Source organism: Salvelinus fontinalis, chromosome 4, assembly GCF_029448725.1.
Source record: "Salvelinus fontinalis isolate EN_2023a chromosome 4, ASM2944872v1, whole genome shotgun sequence".
Lineage (NCBI taxonomy): Eukaryota > Metazoa > Chordata > Actinopteri > Salmoniformes > Salmonidae > Salvelinus > Salvelinus fontinalis.
In genome coordinates this window covers 63,126,485-63,152,420 of record NC_074668.1, presented here as the reverse complement: position 1 = coordinate 63,152,420, position 25,936 = coordinate 63,126,485, and the positions used below count along the sequence as shown (strand labels likewise).

Sequence of the window (25,936 nt, the reverse complement as noted above, 5' to 3'; positions counted from 1 at the left end):
AGTCATCTGTCAAAATTGTACTTTTCATTGCTGCTTGCGGTTCTGTCAACGATATGACAATTTTATATATTTTGCTCTTAAGTTGTTTCATGTCGGTCACCATCAGTGGTGTAGTGCTGTGTAGTGTCGTTTCCAAAGTATTCCCACAAGTAACAAAAGAGACAAATATGATTGTATCTCAATGTAATCAAGTTATGAAATTATTATTTTCAAATACAATTTGCAGTGTACAAGTTATTATCATTATGTTCCGACCCGACCATCCGTCCCCCAGCTGAATCTAGTTGCCTACCACTGGCCTAATTTATAAGGTAGGCCTAATTTGGTGTTTTCAGATTTGATAAAAACACCAAATTAGGCCTATTTGAGCCACTATGTGTAAGCATAGGCAATCTGCAATTAGGATGATGCATTGTATGTATATTCTAAAATGAAATTATACAGTAGGCTACATGTCCGTTAATTGAGAAATGATGACATTAAAAAAATACAAGATTCGCTCCGGTACCTAAAAAAATTGCACTAGACCACTGGTCACCATGTCAGGTCAAAGCAGTCCACTCTAGCCCCTTGTTTTTTACTCTTTTGAAAAAAGTCTACCTGTCTCTCAGTAGTACAAAGATGAAAGCTGCAATGGTCCTCCTGAGTTCCAGTCTGAAGCTGGTCCATAAACCAAGGTTTCTGTACATCAATGTCCACAATGTCACTAAGTATAGAAAATACTGTAATTTACCAGGCACTTGTGTCACCTTATGTGAAGAACACAAATTAATCTACACTGAACAAAAAGCGTTGGGCCCAAGTTTCATGAGCTGAAATACAAGATCCCAGAAATGTTCCATACACACAAAAAGCTTATTTCTCTCAAATGAAGTCCACAAAAGTGTTTACATCCCTGTTAGTGAGCATGTCTCATTTGCCAAGATAATCTATCCACCTGACAGGTATGGCATATCAAGAAACTGATTAAACAGCATGATCATTACACAGGTGCACGTTGTGCTGGGGACAATAAAAGTCCACCCTAAATTGTGCAGTTTTGTCACACAACACAATGCCACGGATGACTCAAGTTGAAGGAGCATGCTGACTGCAGGAACTTCCACCTGAGCTATTGCCAGATGATTGAATGTTAATTTCTCTACCGTTAGCTACCTCCAACGTCTTTTTAGAGAAACTGGACAGACCATGTGTATGGCGTCGAGTGGGCGAGCATTTTGATGATGTTAACGTTGTAAACAGTGTGCCCCATGGTGGCAGTGGGGTTATGGTATGGCCAGGATTAAGCTATGGACAACGAACACAATTGCATTTTATCGATGGCAATTTGAATGCACAGAGATACTGTGACGAGATCCTGAGGCCCATTGTCGTGCCATTCAACCGCCTCCATCAGCTCATGTTTCAGCATGATAATGCAGGGTCCCATGTCGTAAGGATCTGTACAGAAATCCTGGAAGCTGAAAATGTCCCAGTTCTTCCATGGCCTGCATACCCACCAGGCATGTCACACATTTAGCATGTTTGGGATGCTATGGATCGACGTGTACCACAGCAATTTCCAGTTCCTGCCAATATCCAGCAACTTCTTACAGCCATTGAAGAGGAGTGGCACAACATTCCACAGGTCACAATCAACAGCCTGATCAACTCTATGCAAAGGAAATGTCATGCTGCAAGAGGCAAATGGTGGTCATACCAGATACTGACTGGTTTTCTGATCCATGCCCCTACCACAGGAAGCACCAGTGACTCGGTCTGTAAAAAAGTGGCCAGATGAAGCAGATGCTAAACTACAGGACTGTTTTGCTAGCAGACTGGAATATGTTCCGGGATTCTTCCGATGGCATTGAGGAGTACACCACATCAGTCACTGGCTTTATCAACAAGTGCATTGAGGACGTCGTCTCCACAGTGACTGTACGTACATACCCCAACCAGAGGCCATGGATTACAGGCAACATTTGCACCGAGCTAAAGGGTAGAGCTGCCGCTTTCAAGGAGCGGGACTCTAACCCGGAAGCTTATAAGAAATCCCACTATGCCCTCCGACAAACGATCAAACAGGCAAAGCGTCAATACAGGACAAGATCGAATCATACTACACCAGTGCCGATGCTCGTCGGATGTGGCAGGGCTTGCAAACTATTACAGACAACAAAGGGAAGTACAGCCGAGAGCTGCCAAATGACACGAGCCGACCAGACAAGCTAAATAACTTCTATGCTCGCTTTGAGGCAAGTAACACTGAAACATGCATGAGAGCATCAGCTGTTCCGGACGACTGTGTGATCACGCTCTCCGCAGCCGATATGAGTAAGACTTTTAAACAGGTCAACATTCACAGGACCAGACAGATTACAAGGACATGTACTCTGACCTTGCGCTGACCAACTGGCAAATGTCTTTACTGACATTTTCAACCTCTCCCTGTCTGAGTCTGTAATACCAACATGTTTCAAGCAGACAACCATAGTCTCTGTGCCCAAGAACACCAAGGTAAATTGCCAGCAGCATACCACCCTGCATACCACTACTGGCTTGCTTCTGAAGCTAAGCAGGGTTGGTCCTGGTCAGTCCCTGGATGGGAGACCAGATGCTGCTGGAAGTGGTGTTGGAGGGCCAGTAGGAGGCACTCTTTCCTCTGGTCTAAAAAAAAAAAATATCCCAATGCCCCAGGGCAGTGATTGGGGACACTGCCCTGTGTAGGGTGCCGTCTTTCGGATGGGACGTTAAACGGGTGTCCTGACTCTCTGAGGTCATTAAAGATCCCATGGCACTTATCGTAAGAGTAGGGGTGTTAACCCCGGTGTCCTGGCTAAATTCCCAATCTGTCCCTCAAACCATCATGGTCACCTAATAATCCCCAGTTTACAATTGGCTCATTCATCCCCCTCCTCTCCCCTGTAACTATTCCCCAGGTCGTTGCTGCAAATGAGAACGTGTTCTCAGTCAACTTACCTGGTAAAATAACGGTAAAATAAAAATAAATAAAATCTGCCTAAATGACTACGGACCCGTAGCACTCACGTCTGTGGCCATGAAATGCTTTGAAAGGCTGGTCATGGCTCACATCAACACCATTATCACAGAAACCCTAGACCCACTCCAATTTACATACCGTACCAACAGATCCACAGATGATGCAATCTCTATTGCACTCCACACGGCCCTTTCCCACCTGGACAAAAGGAACACCTATGTGAGAATGCCATTCATTGACTACAGCTCAGCATTCAACACCATAGTGCCCTCAAAGCTCATCACTAAGCTAAGGACCCTGGGACTAAACACCTCCCTCTGCAACTGGATCCTGGACTTCCTGATGGGCCGCCCCCAGGTGGTAAGGGTAGGCAACAAGACATCCGCCACGCTGATCCTCAACACGGGGGCCCCTCAGGAGTGCGTACTCAGTCCCCTCCCGTACTCCCTGTTCAGTCATGACTGCACGGCCAGGCACGACTCCAACACCATCATTAAGTTTGCTGATGACATAACAGTGTTGGGCCTGATCACCAACAACGATGAGACATCCTATAGGGAGGAGGTCAGAGACCTGACTGTGTGGTGCAAGGACAACAACCTCTCCCTCAATGTGATCAAGACAAAGGAGATGATTGTGCACTACAGGAAAAAGAGGACCGAGCACCCCCCTAATTCTGCATTGTTGGTTAAAGGCTTGTAAGTAAGCATTTCACAGTAAGGTCTACTACACCTGTTGTATTCTGTGCATGTGACAAATAAGATTTGATTTGATTTACCTTTATTGAAGGTATCTGTGACCAACAGATGCATGTCTCTATTCCCAGTCATGTGAAATCCATAGATGATTTCCTTATGAACTGTAACTGAGTAAAATCTTTGAAATTGTTGCATGTTGCGTTTATATTTTTGTTTAGTATAGAATTAGTATTTGACACAACTTTGCAAAGCCAGCCACAATATTAATATTAATATGAAATTAGATGAGAATACCTTTCAGACATTACATTTTCATTTATTTTTGCCTTGGAAATTCATATTTTCTAACAGAAAAAAATGATGTTTAGAAAGAAATACAGAACACCCATATGCCTTCAAATGTTGTGTATTCTAAGGAATTAACTATTCTAATATTTATTATAGGAATCATATGTCCTGTTTTTTCAGTTCTCACAAGCACTGCAAAACAACCAATAAAAACGCTGCTCTCGTTTTATGTAGGCTGCAGCCTATAAAAACGTCAACTTCCTCCTCGTTTTCAGTCTTCACACGAACCCCATGGCATGTCAGCTTTAATAACAACTTTAACATGCTATTGAAGTTGGCTGGTTAAGCTAATATAAAAAATAAAAGTAGGGACAATGCAGCCCGAATCTTTATTACTGGGTGCTGGAACTTCCATGGCCGTCACTTCGCATTGGAAATCGAATGAGATGCTCAACTGGTCTGTGGTTACCCAGGGAAACGCCACTGCGCTTGATGATATGGAGATGCCTGGGAACCCGCGTTCGAATTATGGACAATTCTCTCCGTCTACCTCCGTGTTCTTGGCCGTGCTTATGACGCTTCTTGTCTTCGCCACTGTGCTAGGCAACGCGCTTGTAATATTAGCCTTTGCGGTGGAGAAAAGTTTGCGAACTCAAGGGAACTTTTTCTTTTTGAATTTGGCCATAGCCGATTTACTCGTTGGTGAGTGCGTAAATGTATTGTGTGCCATTGTTGTAAAGGTATACATACTGTTGTGCATGATTCATAAGCTACTGCTACCCATACATATTTTCTCTCTGTACTGTTCTATATTGCCAAAATATCTGAAAACGCGTTTCAAATGGGTGCTTAATAGTCGTGCGTAAAATGTGTTCCATCCCACCTGCAGGAGGCTTTTGCATTCCTGCGTATATCCCCTATGTCATTACCGGTGAGTGGAGACTCGGACGAGGTCTTTGCAAGATATGGCTGGTGGTGGACTATACTTTATGCACTGCATCAGTGTTCAACATCGTCCTGATCAGCTTCGACAGATTTATATCTGTCACACGAGCGGTGAGAAAACATTTACGCATGATTATCCTTTCTTGCAGCAGGTTACATTTTCAACTGACTAATAGTGATATGGAAGTAATGTGAAATGTAAAGCCATATCAAAAATTATAATTGAAAGGTTTTCTTTAGTGCACCAAGAACCGTGAGTATACTCCATTTCAATATTGCCACCATTCCTTTCTTTCTGTATTAGGTGAGCTACAGGTGTCAGAAAGGTGTGACCCGGGAGGCTGTTCTGAAGATGACGAGTGTGTGGCTGGCTGCTTTCCTACTCTATGGGCCAGCGATCATTATCTGGGAGTACATCGCTGGTAGTAGCGTGGTCCCCGACAAAGAGTGCCACGCTGAGTTTTACTTCAACTGGTATTTCTTGATGACAGCATCCACTGTTGAGTTTTTCACCCCCTTTGTTACTGTCATGTACTTCAACATCAGCATCTACATCAACATCAGGAGGCGGAACCAGGTGAGGGATGAGCAGCCTGTCGAGGGGCCTGGAGACTGTGAGATGGAGGCCCTCAAAGCTGGAGTTCAGCATGTATTCTTCGTCAGACCAGTGGAAGGTGAAGCCCAAAGGATACCAGACAATGCTGCCAGGTTAGGAGGTATTCTATCTACTGCTAAAGTGTCAGCAGGAACTGGGAAGAGCAACCATGAGACAAGTAAGGACAGCACGATTCTGGACCTTCCTCCACTGCAAGTGGGCGATGTGGTCCAGCATTCCAGGAGGACGCGGTTCCAGTCAGCGGAGCACTCGTTCAGTAAACAGCGCAGCCAATCGGAAGTAGCTGCCAGTCGTTCTCGTCTCTCAAAGGACAAGAAGGTTGCCAAGTCCCTGGCAGTGATTGTGTGTGTATTTGGCCTGTGCTGGGCTCCCTACACACTGTTAATGATCATCCGTGCAGCGTGCCATGCCCAATGTGTCCAGCACTACCTGTATGAAATCTCTTTCTGGCTACTGTGGGTCAACTCCTCCATCAACCCTGTCCTTTACCCGCTGTGTCACACCAGCTTCAGAAAGGCTTTCAGAAAACTGCTTTGTACCACCAAGATTAAAATTCAGCCACAGTATATGGAACAAATGTATTAAGCATGACCAAATTGCACTGACAACTATGGCCTTGTTCTGACAGTTCTATATAATCAGTTGTCTCATGTCAGTGTAGGCGGACAGGTCGTATGGGTGTTGCACAACACTGGGTACAGATGGTCAGCATGAATATTGTTTTGTATTTCTATGTGGCATGTGCTTGTTTGCAGATATTACAAAAGTGTATTAGTTATCTTTACAACAAATGTAATGTCTGTTTTATGTTGAACAATAAATACATGCAGAAGCTCACCTCCAATATGTTTATTACCCTGGCATCTACCTTAGACTTCAGGCAACAATGTTCAAAACCTTTTTGCAAAAACACAACCTTATGTAACACATACAGTATAGTATGTTAGCCTTTATATAGGGACCAAAATGTCGCTAAATGACAAAGAAACACATGTTTTCAGCTGTGATTGTTATTTCTTTGGCCATTAACGAGAGACTGTCTCCATTGAACAGTCACCTAGCAACGGATGAAATAAAACTGAATAACAGCCGTAGTCAGTAGATAGCTAATTGGACCTCGTTTGTTAAGCATGAGTCACAACACAACCTTGAGCATCCAAACTAAATAGTAGAAAACACAAAGTGTTTCTAAAAATATAACATTCATAATAACCTTGTTTGTCTTTCATAAAAGGATGACCATTCTGTAAAGAAATGTCGATCCATTCACTAACGTGAATCTCCCCTCATTCGCACTTCAGCGCACCGACTCGGTATGAATTCCAAACCAGAGGCTAGTTACCTGCAGCATAACAGAAGATGGACACCAAGTTATAGACATGTAGGGTTCATATCAATTTGTTTATTTGTGCAAACGACATGATATTGATATTTATTCTGTTTTTGCTGATTTACAAGTAGCTCATACATACAATAGATAGGGTTCAGAATCCAGAAGACAACGAGATGAATAGAACCCACCTCCAGCAGAGATCTTTTAATCAATGTGGACATCTAAGAAATTAAGGTTAGCTGCCACTTTAGTAGCGCCAGTGACAAAGGGGTAGCATACACATCAGTTCCTCCTACCACTCATTGAGATATCTAGAGCAGGTCTATGTAAAAGCATGCACCAACACACGCCGCTTAACTCTCTACAAATGGCTGTCAACCACAGAAGTAAGGCCGCAACCAGAAAAAAGAAAGAAGAAAAGGTCAACCTAAATGAGTGACGCCGTTGAGGAGAGAGGGCAAAGGAAAATATATAGCCGACTGCCCAGGTGTTAGTCCATGGAGAAGGGTTTGTTGGGTCACAGCGTTAGGTCAATGGGATAACTCTCCCCCAGTACGACCTAGTAATGACGCGACATAAAAGCAGGCAATTTCTTTCTTTTGCATGACCATGAAATCATGATGACGTACAGACAGAGGAGATTAGTAGGGTTCAAAGTTTAAACATGAGCTTCCACTGGCTATATCTTCGCCTTCTGAGGGTGACGACGGACAACAGAAATGGTCAAATATGATGGAATGACAACACGCAGGAAGTGCAAGGCAAACTGCAGCCTGCACACCATGTATTCTCAAAAGCAACACCTTTAACTTTATGCTAAAAATGGTAACATGAAATAAAGGGGGATGATAGAAGGAAAGAGAGTGAGAGGGGAAAAGGAGAGAAAAAGAAAAATGGAAGGCAGGTGTTGTTGGTGGGGTTGGCATTTGTCCCAATGGATGGAATACCCTGGTGTGAGTGTACATGTGTCTGTGTGTGTAAATATATATAGATATTTATAAGTGTAGCGAGCCCTACAGCACCAGGCCCTCATAAGCAGGCCCTTCGGCCTCCGGCGACTCTCTCTGCAGACGCAGGTGCTCCAGTGTGTTGTGGAAGTGTTTGTTAATCTGCTCCGTCTCCTCGCTGGCCTCCAGGTTTGGCAGGTCCTCTCGGATCTTCTGGATCAGCTGGTTCAGAACCTGGACCGTCACCTACAGGGGATCAAGACATCTCATGATTTCAAATAATCATTTCAAATAGGTTGAAATTAGTGAGAGAAAAAAAGTACGTATTACCTACTGTAGATATGCAGAAATATACTCAGTTATAAGACAAAAGTTATATAATGATTTTGGGGGAAAGAAATGTCCTGACTATGGAGCCCCTGTTCCCAGTCCCTGGAGGCCTAGTACCCTCTCTAGCTGTTAAGAAAAACACCCTGTAAGACATCCCAACTGAGGCAGATGGGGTGTCTGTGTGGGGAGAGTGGGTGGGTGAGCTGTAGCCTCCTGTCCTTCCCTCCTTGCTGCGCTGGTAAATAACAACCAAAGAGTGGGCGTCCCCTTGGTGTCCTAGCAAGTCCAAACACTGTTCCAATAAACTCAGAGAACACGGGAGATTGCATAGCGTCACTCCAGGCAGCTCAATGTGACCGTCTGCACTTGAAGTGCGTTGAAAAGACGTCAAGATTTCATAATGCAAGCCTGGTTCTGAAAAAGCATGTCAGGAATGAGTGGTAGTATAGACGAGGAGGACAAAAGGGAAGAAATGTGCACATACCGCATCATTCTCTCTTTCGTAGAAACAGACGTATCTGTTCAGGATCTCAATGAAGAGCTGCACTTGCAATGACGGGTCCATGCACTGGTTGGCGATTTTCAGGGCCTTCTTTAAGCACTCCATCACCCTCTTCCCGTCAAGAATCTGAGGACAAAGACGGTGATGTAAAACTCTTCTACCACGCATTCACACACACGCCACCTGTGACGAAGAGGACGTTGAAACTCTGAATATAAATATAGAACAAAGAGAACCTCTTACTGCATTTCCCACGCTTCAATACACTGATTATGTGTCATTATACGCAAGGAACCTTAGAATTACCACCCTGCTTGTCATATGGGGATAAAAAAAATCTTTTTACATCTCATCAGAGCAGAAGACAAAGCAAGGCAATCAATCTCAATACTTGGTTACTAGACTGTTACTGCATGTCTGTTACTATGGTGACACCATCATCTTTAGAACTGCACTGTATTTTACACAATAATTATATATTTCTCCTCTTTGTGATCACAACCCCCACCTCCTCTCCATTCTTTTCAGTGTTGCGTCCGGACCAGAAGAGGTGTGCACAGATGCTGACGGCCCGACACTGGTCTGGCTTCTTGAGCAGTTTGGAGGCAGCGAGCGCACACTGCGTCCTCAGAGGCTCGTGGTTCTCCTCGCTGAAGCATTTTGTTCTCTCAAACGTGCCGATGATTAGCGTGATGGCTGCTAGCTGAGCCTTGGAGTCGCTGATCTCATCCTCATATAGGGAAAAGGCCTGGGGTGGGGGGGGCAGTCGTATGTTATGATTATCAGAGAAAAGAGATATAGAAAAATTCCTAACTGTGAAATCAGTGGATCAATGCTGCCAACACAAGGCACAAGTAAACCTAAGGGGCAGTGACCTCCTTCCTCCAATATTTAACACTCAACCCATTTTGTCTCTTGTACCTGTGACATAAACTCGTAGGCCACAGTCTCGTGGTTCTCGAAGCCAATCTCTCCTGCGGCCAGCGCCCCCTGTAGGAAGAGTCTGAGGGGCAGCTCAGCCAGCTCAGCCTTGATCAGAGCACTGATGGTTTGGTGGGCAAACGAGAAAATCTTCTGGCACTTCTTCTCCCATTTATCATCCTGTGGGACGTGTTCAACAAAGAGGAAACAGTTAAAATCCACCTTCCTGTTTATCATAAATCATCCTCTTCATAACTTCGTAAAAAAAACTATATGTATACTGAACAAAAATATAAATGCAACAATTACAAAGATTTTACTGAGTTACAGTTCAGGAAATCAGTCAATTTAAATAAATAAATTAGGCATGGGAGGGCATAGGCCCACCCACTTGCGAGCCAGTCCCACCCACTGGGGAGCCAGGACCAGCCAATCAGAATGAATTTTTCCCCACAAAAAGGCTTTATTACAGACAGAAATACTCCTCAGCATCCCCCCCTCCCCGACGATCCCACAGGTGAAGAAGCCAGATGTGAAGGTCCTGGGCTGGCGTGGTAACACGTGGTCTGTGGTTGTGAGGCCGGATGGATGTACTGCCAAATTCTCTAAAACAACGTTGGAGGCATCTTATAGTAGAGACATTAACATTCAATTTTCTGGCAACAGCTCTGTTGGACATTCCTGCAGTCAGCATGCCAATTGCACACTCCCTCAAAACATCTATGGCATTGTGTGACAAAACTGCACATTTTAGAGCAACCTTTCATTGTCCCCAGCACAAGGTGCACCTGTGTAATGTTCATGCTGTTTAATCAACTTCTTTATATATACATATATATATATATATATATATATATATCTCACACCTGTCAGGTGGATGGATTATCTTGGCAAAGGAGAAATGCTAACTAACAGGGACGTAAACAAATTTGTGCACAACACTTGAGAGACTTGTACACTTGTGTGTATGGAACATTTCTGGGATCTTCCATTTCAGCTCTATAAACCCAACGCTTTACACGTTGGGTTTATATTTTTGTTCAGAAAAGTTAGGGTAAGGGTTACGTGACGTACTGATGAAGAGTTCTCTTTGTAGCGGAAGGCCAGCTGATAGGCAGCAAACACCAGCGGTGGAAGAGTGTAGCGAATCCTCTGGTTCCCCCCAGCACCAAAGTGCTTCCTGGCTGTATTCAGGATCTGAAGAACATGACAGAGCCCTCCATTAACATATGCCATGAAACACATCTCCTGAAAATACATTGATACTGTGACGGAATTCAACTGTATGGGAAGCAAAGCTTACCAGATACTGTTGGTCGGGGTCATCGGAAAGCAGCAGATGAATGAAGCGACCCACAAGGCTCTGCTCCTCAGCAAAGTCCTCTGGGTCTGGGTCTTCAGCGGGCTGGTCTGGCTGGTCCTGGATCAGTGTCGACACCAGGGTCAGGATGGCATCCACCTTGAGGGAGAGAGAAAGCGGTGCTTCAGCAGTGAGATATTTACAGTGCTTTCAGAAAGTATTCACACGCCTTGACTTTTTCCACATATTGTTGTTACAGCCTGAAATAAAAATGGATAAAATTGAGATTGTGTCACTGGCCTACACACACACAATACCCCATAATGTAAAAGTGTACTTTTGTCATTAGATTTTTTTTAAACAAATTAATAAAAAATGAAAAGTTCAACTGTCTTGAGTCAATAAGTATTCAACTCCTTTGTTATGTCAAGACTGAATTAGTACAGAAGGAAAACTGTGCTTAACAAGTGACATAAGTTCCATGGACTGAAAGTTTTAAAAAAGCAGACACTGTATATCCCTTTGAGCATAGTGAAGTTATCAAATACATTTCGATAGTGTATCAATACACCCAGTCACTACAAAGATACAGGCGTCCTTCCTAACTCAGTTGCCGGAAAGGAAGGAAACCGCTCAGGAATTTCACCATGAGACCAATGGTGACTTTAAAACAGTTACAGTTTAAAACCTTTTCTCAATAGGGGGGGGCGCTGTTCTCACTTTGTAAAAAATTGTTCCCAAATTAAACTGCCTCGTACTCAATTCTTGCTCGTACAATATGCATATTATTATTACTATTGGATAGAAAACACTCTCTAGTTTCTAAAAACGTTTAAATTATATCTGTGAGTAAAACAGAACTCATTTTGCAGCAAACTTCCTATCAGGAAGTGAGAAATCTGAAAATCGGGGGCTCTGTTCCAGGGTCAGCCTATCAATTTGCATGAATCTATAGGTCTACATGCACTGCATACGCCTTCCACTAGATGTCAGTAGGCAGTGAGAGTTGGAATGGGGTGTACAGGCCGAACAAGACCTGTTGGAATGACGCGACCACTCTTTCCTTTATTCTGCATGGCGCGAAGGGGACCCCTGGATTGCGTTCTGAAAAGCTTTCGTTATAGGCGTTAGATATATCCGGCTCTGATTTTATTTGATATATGTGTTAAAAACATCATCAACTAGTTATATTAAAACGACTTATATCAGTTTATATCAGTTTATTCCGATTTTCGGTATTTTCTTTGTTATGCGTTCTGGTGAGTTGGACATTTCTGTGCCGCATGGCTAGCGTTCTACAGATGAAGAGGGCATTCTACAACCAAACAACGATTATTCTGGACAAAGGACCCCTTGTACAAGATTCTGATGGAAGATCATCAAAAGTAGGAACAATTTATGATGTTATTTCGTATTTCTGTCGAAAATGTTTAGACGTATATTCCGCCCAGATTTCAGGCGCTGTCTCGCTATAACGTAAGCTGTATGTCGTACTAAAGTTATTTTTAAAAATCTAACACAGCGGTTGCATTAAGAACTAGTGTATCTTCATTTGCTGTCCAACCTGTATTTTTTAGTTAAGTTTATGATTAGTTATTTGATCAGATGATGTGAGTGTCAGAAATATATCCGGATTATTTTGTGCAGTTTAGCTACGTATTCACAGTGTTCAACCACGAATTGTACCGCTAAATATGCACATTTTCGAACAAACCATATATGTATTGTGTAATATGATGTTATAGGACTGTCATCTGATGAAGTTTGAGAAGGTTAGTGAAAAAATTAATATCTTTTGCTGGTTTATTCGCTATCGCTAACGTGCCTTGAATGAATGCGGTTGTGTGGTAGGCTATTGTAGTAAGCTAACATAATGCTATATTGTGTTTTCGCTGTAAAACACTTAAAAAATCTGAAATATTGGCTGGATTCACAAGAGGTTTGTCTTTCATTTGCTGTACACCTTGTATTTTTCATAAATGTTTTATGATGAGTATTTAGGTATTTCACGTTGGTTTCTGTAGTTATTCTAGCTGCTTTGGTGAGATTTTGTGATGGTGGCTGCAATGTAAAACTATGATTTATACCTGAAATATGCACATTTTTCGAACAAAACATATGCTATACAATAAATCTGTTATAAGACTGTCATCTGATGAAGTTGTTTCTTGGTTAGTGACTATTTATATCTTTATTTGGTCGAATTTGTGATAGCTACCTATGCAGTAAAGAAATGGTGAAAATATGCGTTTGGGTCTTTTGCTATCGTGGTTAGCTAATAGAAATACATATTGTGTTTTCCCTGTAAAACATTTTAAAAATTGGAAATGATGGCTGGATTCACAAGATGTGTATCTTTCATCTGGTGTCTTGGACTTGTGATTTCATGATATTTAGATGCTAGTATTTACTTGTGGCGCTATGCTAGGCTATGCTAGTCAGCTTTTTTACTGATGAGGGTTCTCCCAGATCCGGGATGAGTACCAAGTAGAAGTTAATGGCTGTGATAAGCGAAAGCTGAGGATGGATCAACAACATTGTAGTTACTCCAGAATACTAACCTAATTGACAGAGTGAAAAGATGGAAGCCTGTACAGAATACAAATATTCCAAAACATGCATCCTGTTTGCAATAAGGCACTAAAGTAATCCTGCTAGAAATGTGGCAAAGAAATGCACACTTTTGGGGGCAAATCCAACAACACATCACTGAGTACCACTCTTCAGTTTTTCAAGCATGGTGTAGAAGGCAGCACCATGTTATGGGTATGCTTGTCATCAGGAAGGACTAGGAAGTTATTTAGAACAAAAATAAACGTAATAGAGCCAAGCACAGGCAAAATCCTAGAGGAAAATCTGGTTCAGTCTGCTTCCCAACAGACACTGGAAGAAAAATTCACATTTAAGGAGGAAAATAACCTAAAATACATGGCCAAATCTAAACTGGAGTTGCTTACCAAAAGACATTTAATGTTCCCGAGTGGCCTAGTTACAGTTTTGCCAAATTGGCTTGAAACTATGGAAAGACTTGAAAATGACTGTCTAGCAATGATCAACTACCAACTTGACAGAGCTTGAAGAATTATACAAAAATTGGCAAATATTGATCAATCCAGGTATGCAAAGCTCTTAGATACTTACCCAAAAACACTCACAAATGTGAAATGTGTACTTCTTTTTTTTTTTTTTTTACGAATGTCAAAATCATAAAATTTTACACTTGGATATTAGAGAGTATTGTATGGACTGTTGACAAAAAGACCATTAAATAAATAAAAAATCCCACTTTGTAACATACCAAAATGTGTAAAAAGGGGTGTAAATACTTTTTGAAGGCACTGTATCATCAGTAAGTGTTCTTGAGCAGACTGGAAAGGGCTATTAGCGGCAAAAAAAAAAACAGACAGACTGCAAGTATATTGTAATAGAGTTGAAGTTATATCGTGGTCAAAAGGGTATGGGTGAAGATAGTTATATAAGTTAGGGGGGAAAGGCTTTTAAAAAGGCCTCTTATGGCATTACTGGGAAATCAATGATCTCCTGGAGTCCCACTAAGAGCTCTCTTAGAAAAGACTGGTGGTCTGAATCATTGTTCACATTGACCTTTTCCAAATTGAAAAGTTAGAAAAGGTTATTATGACTTTAACAGCCAATATCTTGAAGAGAATTGATGAAAATAAGTAGCCAGACTGACTGCATGGAAGTATACAATACAAAGAGCCTTTTGTTCATGCTTACCTAAACAAAGTAAGGTGAAAAGAGCCCAACAACAAGAAAACACTTATGAGAAAGAACACAGCTCAATGTGCAAAAATATAAGTAAGTAACACATATCAGTACGTGTTTGTGTGTACAATACCGGTCAAAAGTTTGGACACACCTACTCATTCAAGGGTTTTTCTTTATTTGTACTATTTCCTACATTGTAGAATAATAGTGAAGACATCAAAACTATGAAATCATATAGCGACAAAGAAAGTGTTAAATAAAAAATTGATTTAGATGAGATTCTTCAAAGTAGCCACCCTTTGCCTTGATGACAGCTTTGCACACTCTTGGCACTCAACAAGCTTCATGAGGTAGTCACCTGCAATGCATTTCAATTAACAGGTGTGCCTTGTTAAAAGTTAATTTGTGGAATTTCTTTCCTTCTTAATGCATTTGAGCCAATCAGTAGTGTTGTGACAAGGTAGAGGTGGTATACAGAAGATAGCCCTATTTGGTAAAAGACCAAGTCCATATTATGGAAAAAACAGCTCAAATAAGCAAAGAGAAATGACAGTCCATCATTACTTTAAGACATGAAGGTCAGTCAATCCAAAAAATTGCAGCCCAAATAAATGCTTCACAGAGTTCAAGTAACAGACACATCTCAACATCAACCGTTCAGAGGAGACTGCGTGAATCAGGCCTCATGGTCGAAATGCTGAAAAGAAACCACTACTAAAGGACGCCAATAAGAATAAGAGACTTACTTGGGCCAAGAAATACAAGTAATAGACATTAGACAGGTGGAAATCTGTCTTTGGTCTGATGAGTCCAAATTTTAGATTTTGGTTCCAACCGCCGTGTTTTTGTGAGACGCAGAGTAGGTGAACGGATGATCTTCGCATGTGTCGTTCTCACCATGAAACATGGAGGTGGTGGTGTGATGCTGCTTTGCTGGTGATGCTGTCAGTGATTTATTTAGAATTCAAAGGCACACTTCACCAGCATGGCTACCACAGCATTCTGCAGTGATACGCCATCCCATCTGGTTTGCGCTTAGTGGGACTATCATTTGTTTTTCAACAGGACAATGACCCAACACACACCTCCAGGCTGTGTAAGGGCTATTTGATCAAGAAGGAGAGTGATGGAGTGCTGCATCAGATGACCTGACCTCCACAATGACAGCCTCCACAATCACCTGACCTCAACCAAATTAAGATGGTTTGGGATGAGTTGGACTGCAGAGAGAAGGAAAAGCAGCCAACAAGTGCTCAGCATAAGTGGGAACTCCTTGTTGGACTGTTGGAAAAACATTCCTCGTGAAGCTGGTTGAGAGAATGCCAAGATTGTGCAAAGCTTTCATCAAGGCAAAGGGTGGCTACTTTGAAGAATCTCAAATATATTTTGATTTGTTTTACACTTTTTTCGTTACTACATGATTCCATGTGTTATTTCATAGTTGATGTCTTCACTATTATTCTACAACGTAGAAAATAGTAAAAATAAAGAAAAACCATGGAATGAGTAGGTGTGTGCAAAAGTTTGACTGGTACTGTATGTGTGCGTTGGTGTGTGTGTGTCGGTGTGTGTGTGTACTGACCTGCTCCTGGGATATAATGGTGGTGTTGTAGTCCAGAGTGTTGCTCAGAACGTAACAGCTCATGCTTTTGCGGGACTCATAATCAAAGTACTCGAAGAGTGGAGGGAAGTGCTTGAGCTGCAGAACAGTCAGAATGTTGTTGTAGGTGTCCACTGGGATCTTCAGCAGCCTAGTCAACTCTTTCGAGACCGCGCTACTGGTTGCAATGCTTTGAAAGGGGGGAGACAATGGAGTTGAGAATGAAAATACTGAAGTAGCTACAGCAGTTTCCTTTGTCAGCTATTTATGAAAATTGGGAAATATAAAAACTTCCAAACATCACATGATGGCTGCAACAAAAAAAAAAAATATATATATATATATATATATATATATAGTCTAAAGCAAAAAGGGAATTTCATTATGAAAGTACATACAACTTCTTACAGAGATTTGAGTTCATAGATGGGGATAATAAACTGTATTTCTTTTTCTTTTTTATTCAGTAGTGCTTTGATGAGAAAATGTACTCTGCAACTGGCTTTCTTTTCAGATTTGTGAACCTTTCCGTCTCAAGTATGTCTGAACAAAGCACTGGTTTTTCTACCATTTTCTACTAGGGGTTGTTTGTTCACCAAGCTTTTAATGCAAGATTGGTGGCAGGTTTATAAATATTTATTTTCTTTCCTGTTTTGCATGTTTTTTGGGCATTAATAATACGTGTCACATCAGCTTGCAAACAATATATATTTTTTTTTATATCATTGAGTTAATAAAGCAGCATATAAACATGGTCCTTTTTGTTTTCTTGAGTGAGGCAGCTCCAAAATGCAGGTGTTTCAGCCTAGCTCAGTGCTTTCTGTGGTGGTGGGGCGAGCCAACAGAAAATAGGAGCATTGCACCGTGATTGGCTCAGTGTTCTGTCACTCATGGGGACACTACATAATCGCCAAGTCCTTAGTAAGGGTAGACATCCAAAATTTCAGACCTTTGGGTCCTGCCATAGAGTTATATAACAAGTGCCCTTCCAAGAAGGCTCAAGGTCATCAGCCACAGATAAAATGACGTCAAATGACGTTATATGTACTGTAGCTTTGATTGGACTGATCATGTCAACATCTTACTTCAAAGTCTTTGCTAGCAGTCATCATGAATCAAGTCCACAATCTACTGGCAAATCATTTTTAATCCTTGTCATATGAAGAGAAATTATGAAAATAAATTACAGATCAAATGTATCGGTGCTCATCGGCCATAAAGATTACACAAGTTGGAAATCGCAAATTCAACAATGAGTGGTTTGGAAGGAATCAGTGGCTAACTGCAAGCATGGCAAAGCAACCACTAGCCTGCTATTCAATGGCGTGGCTGTGTGGTCTTTTCCCCGAGGTCACGCCATAAATCCAGAGAATTCCAGACTTTGATGACAAAAATTGGTCTATTTTCACCAACGCCGTAATGTAAACAGTTTGTGGCCAGTGTGTGCTTGTTTGCAAACTTCTTTGTACAGATTTGACAGTGCTACTGATAGTAGTGGTGGCACGTAGCTTGCACATGCAAATTCAGCACAAACAACATTCTATAATAGAATTGTGTTATTTGACATGTCAAATTAAAAGCTTATTTAAACGCATCAAATAGTGTTATATGGGGCCTCCCGAGTGGTGCAACGGTCTAAGGTACTGTATTGCAGTGCAGCTGTGCCATTAGAGATCCTGGTTCGAGTCCAAGCTCTGTCGCAGCCGGCTGCGACCTGGAGACCCATGGGGCGGCGCACAATTGGTCCAGCGTCGTCCAGGTTAGGGGAGGGTTTGGCAGGCAGGGATGTTCTTGTCCCATCGTGCTCTAGTGACTCCTGTGGCAGGTCGGGTGCAATGCACGCTGACTCGATTGCCAGGTGTACAGTGTTTCCTCCGACACATTGGTGTGGCTGGCTTCCGGGTTAAGTGGGCATTGTGTCAAGAAGCAGTGCGGCTTGGTTGGGTTGTGTTTCGGAGGACGCACGGCTCTCGACCTTTGCCTCTCCAGAGTCCGTACGGGAGTTGCAGTGATGAGACAAGACTGTAACTACCAATTGGATACCACAAAATTGGGGAGGAAAAAAAAGGTGTTGTGACATGTATCTTTTTTGACAAAAGACCCAAACGGCATTCACCCTAATAATTTGGTCTATTTTCACCTACTGTTATAACTTGGTGATGCACATGTAGCCTATAACTTGTTTTAGAGGGGTGGAGAGGTCTAAGGCACTGCATCTCAGTGCTTGAGGCGTCACTACAGACACCCTGGTTCAAATCCAGGCTGTATCAAAACCGGCCGCGATTGGAAGTTGATGGGGTTCACCTTGGGGTCATGATAGGGGCTGCACCAAATAATTGATTATGCTTATGTTGTATTAATAGAAGGGGAAGGGCTATAAGACCCTCCCCCACTACATTTATAGGGTCCTGGACCACAGATTAGCAATATATGCATTATAAGGTTTAATACTGTTCCACAGTTATTTTCTAGTCTCTGCCTCTTATAAGAAACGGTCTGAGAGACGTGTGAGCTATTGCAGTCAAAACAGTGTGTCTGTGAGAAAGCGCCTCAAGGCTAAAAGAGATACATAGACACAGAACCCTGCAGGGGAGTAAAGAGATAAGTAAGCCACACGGGAATGGAAAATTACTGCTGAGCCCTTAGAAAACACCGGTCTACTTTTTGCTCCTGCAAGTTTGCATAACTGTATAATCATGGGCTTGGTCTCATGAGTAGAAGGTGTTGACATAGGCAGTTACATCACTAGGGGTTGAATGCAAGCATATTAAAGCAACTTTTACCTTTTTTAACAGAACTTACTCTGGAACATGTGTGCTTTGTTTCTGTTGTCAACTTCTGTCTGCAATTGCATTAATAAAGGTTTGATTGATTTACTTGAAGATATTGTCTGATTGGCTTATTGATGAAATCAGCAATGATTGACAAGGAACAAAGAACCTACCCCAACAGAGTCCCATAAGGTTGCGCACAATTGGCCCAGTGTCGTCCGGGTTTGGCCGGTGTAAGTCGTCATTGTAAATAAGAATTTGTTCTTAAGTGACTTGCCTAGTTAAATAATAATAAGAACTTTCATTGTCTACTTATGCCCCCTTTATTTATCCTACGGTTCTGACTTGGTGTACAGGGAGAAATACTGTGAGAACAGCCCATGTTCTGAATTCTGTCGCAGTACATTTCAAAAGTGCTGAACAAATATTTAAATTGATTACGTCCGTTGTCGCTCACTCCTTAATGTCTTAATGGAAACTACGGATTGCCTCTTATCCGCTTGACGTCCCCTTATTCCGTAGTTTGTACATCTCAATTGTCAGTAGAAAGCAAATTTTTTTTAAGCAAGTCAGCCATGTTTTTTTGAAAGGCAGTAAATGAGGCTGAATGAACTGTTTCACTGCCATACAAGGCTCCGCTGAAAGCCAGGTGTAGCAGTGGTAAGGTGTTGGGACAGCTTTATGTAGGCCCTAACAGTTTGTGGGCACCGTTTGTCACTGTTATAGTGCAATTCATGTATTGTTTAGTGGCTTCGCATATTTAAAAAATAAAATAAATAATTTGCCCCACCAAGATTTACATGCTAAAATTGCCACTGTGCAAGATCCTACAGAATAGGATGAAATTTGAAAGCTTTAGTACTTCCAAAAAGCCTCGGACTCATAGGAGTAGGCTATGATAAACTAAATCAGGAGTCGCATTAGAGTTCAGAAATCTGCATCTTCAAAACGCAGACCTTCAACAACAAAAAATGTTCTGTGATTGATTTGCACGTTTTGCACCAAAGTACGTTCATCTCTAGGAGACAGAACGTGTCTCCTTCCTAAGCGGTATGGCGGCTGCGTGGTCCCATGGTGTTCATACTTGCGTACTATTGTTTGTACAGATGAACGTGGTACCTTCAGGCGTTTGGAAATTGCTCCCAAGGATGAGCCAGACTACTGGAGGTCTACAATTTTTTTCTGAGGTCTTGGCTGATTTTTTAAAATTTTCCCATGATGTCAAGCAAAGAGGCACTGAGTTTGAAGGTAGGCCTTGAAATACATTCACACAAGTACACCTCCAATTGACTCAAATTATGTCAATTAGCCTATCAGAAGCTTCTGCAGCCATGACACCATTTTCTGGAATTTTCCAAGCTGATTAAAGGCACAGTCAACTTAGCGTATGTAAACTTCTGACCCACTGGAATTGTGATACAGTGAATTATAAGTGAAATAATCTGTCTGTAAACAATTGTTGGAAAATTACTTGTGTCATGCACAAAGTAGATGTCTTAACAAACTTGCCAAAAATATAGTTTGTTAACAAGAAATTTGTGGGGTGATTGAAAAACGAGTTTCAATGACTCAAACCGAAGTGTATGTAAATTTCCGACTTTAACTGTAGCTACACATCAGTCAGAGCCCTGTCTGCTGCCAGAATGCCCATTCATGAATACTCAAAGTGGAGAAGTGCAACTAACGTACAAAATGAGTCTGATGACGAGCTGAAATTACAATAAGAGGCTTTTTAGATCTGCGTTTATAAAACGCAGCAAGATATTTCTTATGCGTTTTATCTTTTTTTCCCCCTGTGTTACGCAACCCCTGCTAATATAATTTAATTTTAATTTCCATTAATGTATATCTTTGGTCTGATGAATTCCTCTACCAAACAAAGGAGAAGCAGAACTATCCAGATGACCAACTATGTAACACTGAGACAGGGACATGGTAGTGCTCTTACTGCTCCAGGTTGAGCTTGTTGAAGATCTCCACTGTGCTCTCCAACACCTTGTCCACATAGTCCACCCGGTCAGGGTAGCACTTCATGGCCAGGTTGATGAGGGACACCTGTAGTGAGACCACATCCTCCGAAGGCATGTCCTGGCGGGACTGGAGGGAATACATGAAATACAAAATATGTAATAACATATAAAAATGTAGCCTACTCAGTTTAATTACTTAAACATACATCAAGGTCATGAGATTGAGTCGATGAGAGGAAAACTAGATCTCGATTTTGTGCCTGAATTTGTCGTTTGAGTGAGAGATATTGATATCTGCAGGGGAGAAGAAAAATGAATAAAGCCTTTCTCCATCACTTACCTGTATAACTGTGGCTACTTGTTGGGAGAAAATATCAAACAGTTTGATTTCAGCAGGGATTCCAGGTCCATCTTCTCGGTGAGCAAACAAAGCCAGTCTAAAACAGAGAAGATAAATCACGTCAGTGGGTTTCAATACAATACCAAGGGAAATGGAAAATTGCAATCCTGTGTGTAGTGTACTGATTGATCTGAAATCATATGTAGCAGAGTTTACATCACCTGTCAATGAGAGCGATGATGATGTTTTTGACATTGACGTGCTGATGCAGGTCGGCACAGGAACGAAGGAATAGGTTCAGTGTCTGAAGGTGGAACTCATCAGGGAAGACCTGTTATAGAAGAGGAGAGCCAGGCCATAGACAGCAGGGCAGGGTGACTCCATGTGACCAGTCTACGTGATGAATCAGTAATAGTTCATGAGTATGCATTTCCTACTACAGACCTTGACGCAATGACAAACTGGAAACAGTAGTTACCTGAATGATGCACTCCATGAGATATTCTTGAGCCAGGGAATCTCTGCAGTTTACCACCTGTTCTAAGACACCGGACAGCACAATCTGGGGAGAGAATTAACCCAAATACAATGTAACACAATGGACATCCTCTCTAGATATAAGGGATTTAAGTATTTGTTGATTTTCTGCACGTTGTAATACATATTCAATGTAATATTTTATCCAATGCTGCATCCCTCTTTGCCAAACATAATTTCTAAGGTAAAAGTAGATATAATAGCAGAAATAAAACATCAAGAGATGCTCAGGGTTAAGAACCCCTCTCGGAGCTTGACAAGGATCATCTTCTCTTGTCTCCACGCCCTCAGATTGTCGGTTGTCTAAGGCTAAACCCTACATAATACTATAGGTGCTCTTTATTCTAGAGCAGTACATGATGTTTTCCTATGGTCCCCTGCATGGCATGATACTCTCAATTCAAGTACATGAATTCATTTGCAAGCCAATGTCTGAAAAGTGGCACAAAAAAAGCATACTGAATCATATTAACTACACAGTCTTCAAGTCAGTTTCAGATGAATCACACATTAGCATTCAGATTTATTGTCAAGTTTTCCATTTTACGTCTAGTACATGCAAATGTGCAGCTCTAGACATTGATATATTTGGGAGACATGTAAACACAAACCTGTTTATACTTCTCCACGTTGACCCCCTCCAGCTGGCTGAGTCGAACCAGGTTGGTCCCGACCAGGATCCGCAGCTCCTGCCTCTCCTTCTCCCTCTTCTCCCTGTCTCGACTGTGGCCCTGGTGCTGCATGCGCACCCACAGCTTATTCATCTCAGCAAAATTCAGCAACACAAAGTCAATGGAGTCGTTAATGTCTCCCGTCATCGCATCCTCCCCCCTGGAAAGACAGAGACGAGGACCAAAAGTTTTGCCACGTTAGCTGGAGTATGATATATTAAAAGGAAGTATAAGCCTTTTCATTAAATCAATAACTCTACGGGCATATTTAAACCTTCTGGGATGATTGCTAAACAACGAGCTCAAATCTCTTTCAATCAGAGGACGGACACAATGTAATGAGAAGGTCTGATTAACACACTGTGAGGCCTGGATTGCGAGTGGGAATCGGTCGATGAGAATGAGTGAGGGGCAGCTCATGAGGGGAGCCCCGTGAGGAGAGAGAGAATCTCAATTGCGTCCTCTTTTTCCTCACCTCCTTCTCAAAACCTATTGGATGAAAAAACGAGAGGTCCCTCCCCTCTGACCTCCTCCAAAGGGTTTCGTGAAGGTGGCAAGGAGAGAGGACGCAAGGAGTATGCAATTGAGATTCTCCCTTTGTTCTTACTCTAGCTGCTCCCCGTCGTCAGGCAAGATGTTGCGGGTGCACTGCAGCAGGTAGTTTCTGAGGAACAGGCCTCTCAGCGGGTGCTGCACCCCACGACACATCTCCACCAGGTCCTTCAGGATGTCCTTACGCGACTGAGGGAAGGAGCGAACATACACCACCCCCACAGTGATCAGCAGGTAACTGGGAGAGAGGAGAGGGGGGGGGGGGGGTAATTACTTGTTATGTTTCCTATTCCTCTAGGGTCAAGCTCCTTCATCTGGTTCACACTGCCTAAAGAGGGCATTGTTGTCACATGATTGATCACATATACAAGTAGGCTAGTCCAAGAGAACATGTGCAGCTTTCCATTTACACTTTTTCATTATCTGAAACGATCATTAGGATGCTTGAGTACTCACAGTCTAGGGATGATGTTCCCTGCATATTGAACCAGTTCATAGAGGTCAGCCACCTTCCTGCCTTTGGCAAACTCATCTGTCAGGTACACCTCCAGGTAGTGGAGCTCGTCAGAGATGGCCATGTCTGCACTCGGAATTAGGGACTCATAGCACAATTGTAAACAACACCAAACACGGACTTACCTAGAACAGTGAAATGATCTGGAGAATGAGGAGTGCATTTTTTTCTATGTCTAGACCAGAGATCCATAGGTTGCAGCAGGTTAAGGATACAGAGTTCATAGTAGCTCTTTGGCGATAACATGGAGGTCCTGAGTTCGCCCAGCATGTTAGATGCATGTTTCAATGCATCCATCAGCTTGTTCTTGTCCTACAGATGGAAGTGTCAATCAAACAAGTCAAGTAACAAGTCAATATGAGTATACAGTACAGTTAGTTTAATATCTGATACACTGCTCGAAAATATGCTATAATGTAACTTGCGGCTTGGAAACATTGTCTCTCTTATACACTGATGAGGGTCAGAGAACACAATACATATTTGCTATATTATTAACAGAAAAGGGAAGGAAATCAAAGGGACCCGCAAAGGAGGAAATAGGCAGCTCTTACCAGGCAACGCTTCATCTGAAATGACTGAACCTTGACAGCCTGCACGGCTTCATCAAGTAGCTTTTCCTGTTCGTCCTGGGGTGACTGCTGTGTGGTAGGCTGAAAGACAGCACACAGAAGCTCAGAGGAATGCCATGCATGTTACTCTGACATACTCCATCATTATAGCTACAGTGGTTTACAGTTACAGGGAGCCGAGACATGACATTGACTCAGATGATCAGTAAACTGGCTACGCCCACAGGAAAATAATTCAATGATTGGTGGTATTGTACTGGCCAACATAAACATCGAGTTAGCTAATTCATAGTTATTCTAATGTCATCCCTCTGGATGGCCTAAGATTAGAAATGGTGAAAAAAATGGCACATGCCTCATCAAGAGTGTAGTAGGTGTAGACTGCAAGCTAGCACTGAGTCACCAGACTATCATCAAATGGTTCGCTACTGATTCGTATGCACTGTGTTCACACTAACCATCTTCATTTCTAGCATCACCAGAATGAATGATCAATGACTGACATCTGTTGGCTAACCTTCGTTATTGAACTAGATAGCTAACGTTAGTTGTGGTGGCCAGGTGTGTATATTTGGACCTCTCTGTCACGGATAACCAATCGAGTTTAGCTAGCTAGTTACATATGCTAAGTTAAATCGATATTCTATTTGATCTGTACTAGCTACGTTAGCTAACTGGCTAACGCGTCTAGACATTTCAGGAAAATACTAGCTAACAAACTGCACTCCTTTGACTTGGTGAAATTCGTGTCTTAAAAGAGATGAAACTAATCGACCATAAGAGATGCTAGGCATCAATGAATCGGGTCGATTCTTCAAAAATGAAACATGTTGACAGTTAGCCTACAGCCTTAGCCAGCTACTAGCTAGCAGGTAGCTATCTGGCTTTTAACTAGGCCGTAGCTAACTAGCACCACCCACAATTTGAGTCTGTTTTCGAGTCTCAGTCATACAGCAATAACAAAAAAACAATACGAAAATGAATGACTCACATAGGAGGATTGGATGGATAATAATCACAAGTGTAAAGAGTAACTATTTTTGCCTTTTCACTTACCATGATTATCAAGTTTGTATCAGCAAACTGGTAGCTAACCCTGAAATCGTTTCCCAGTCATGTGACTGCTACCAATCCACCAGCTACCCGGTTTCCACAAGTTACCACAGCCACAAAGTCAGAATTGACTATGTCGTAAAAATGTATGAAAACAACTATTTGCTTTTTGGTCTTAATTTAAGGATAGGGTTAGGCATAGACTGTGGTTAAGGTTGAGGTTAGGATTAGGTTTATAATCAGATTTTAAAGAAGATAAATTGTATACATGGGCGGGGTTTATGACTTTGTGGCTTTAATAACTAGTGAAGACCCCGCTTCCCTTTCCACAGAATCGCTCGCATAGGCTGAGCTGAAAACAAAGTGTGGGAATACGTCTCCCATTGGCTAAATTATTGTCTGCAGTAGTGCTAGCGCAGATATGTAGACAACGGAGATCCAATTACTACAAGGTGAAATAAGCAAATATATTATGAGTAGTACATTTGAAGCTGAATTCCCTTAGTAAATACATATGTTGTTGTTATTTTCAGCAACAAGTACGCAAACAGACGTCGATGGCTTGTAGGCGTGGTGGTGTCGGTAAAGACAGTTTCAAGTTCAATATTCGACGGATATTCGCGCTTTCAAACCACTTGAGCCACAAACTCCAAATAAGTGTCATGGTGTTGGAAAAATTGCGCACAACATTGCACAGGTCTTATTTTCACGATTTAGAAAGAATTTTCTTTCCAAAGCTAATAAACATGTGGAAATGTGAGCAG

General features: G+C 42.0%; 2 protein-coding genes across 4 annotated transcripts; one reads left to right on the top strand and one right to left on the bottom strand.

The window, feature by feature from the left end:
- The first annotated feature begins 4,248 nt into the window (after nt 1-4,248).
- Nucleotides 4,249-6,367, top strand: LOC129854161 (histamine H3 receptor-like). Its single transcript, XM_055920927.1, has 3 exons — nt 4,249-4,671; nt 4,859-5,025; nt 5,219-6,367. The coding sequence occupies exons 1-3, from the start codon at nt 4,344-4,346 to the stop codon at nt 6,113-6,115; spliced, it is 1,392 nt and encodes a 463-aa protein (XP_055776902.1). The 5' UTR covers nt 4,249-4,343; the 3' UTR covers nt 6,116-6,367.
- A 545-nt stretch (nt 6,368-6,912) lies between these two features.
- On the bottom strand, nt 6,913-25,285 carry LOC129854160 (vacuolar protein sorting-associated protein 35). 3 transcript variants are annotated; one of them, XM_055920924.1, is made up of 17 exons: nt 25,176-25,285; nt 24,102-24,200; nt 23,763-23,859; nt 23,490-23,613; nt 23,089-23,271; nt 22,422-22,641; nt 21,752-21,835; nt 21,495-21,604; nt 21,274-21,370; nt 20,912-21,060; nt 16,175-16,382; nt 10,867-11,022; nt 10,638-10,760; nt 9,564-9,743; nt 9,151-9,390; nt 8,625-8,768; nt 6,913-8,056 (listed from the first exon to the last, which is right to left on the bottom strand). In XM_055920924.1, exons 1-17 carry the CDS (start codon nt 25,176-25,178, stop codon nt 7,877-7,879), a joined length of 2,397 nt encoding a protein of 798 aa, XP_055776899.1. In that variant the 5' UTR covers nt 25,179-25,285; the 3' UTR covers nt 6,913-7,876. The 3 variants fall into 3 exon arrangements, with proteins under 3 accessions (XP_055776899.1, XP_055776901.1, XP_055776900.1); XM_055920926.1 differs by having other exon boundaries at nt 24,102-24,185; nt 25,176-25,284; XM_055920925.1 differs by having other exon boundaries at nt 24,102-24,188; nt 25,176-25,283.
- Nucleotides 25,286-25,936: the final 651 nt, after the last annotated feature.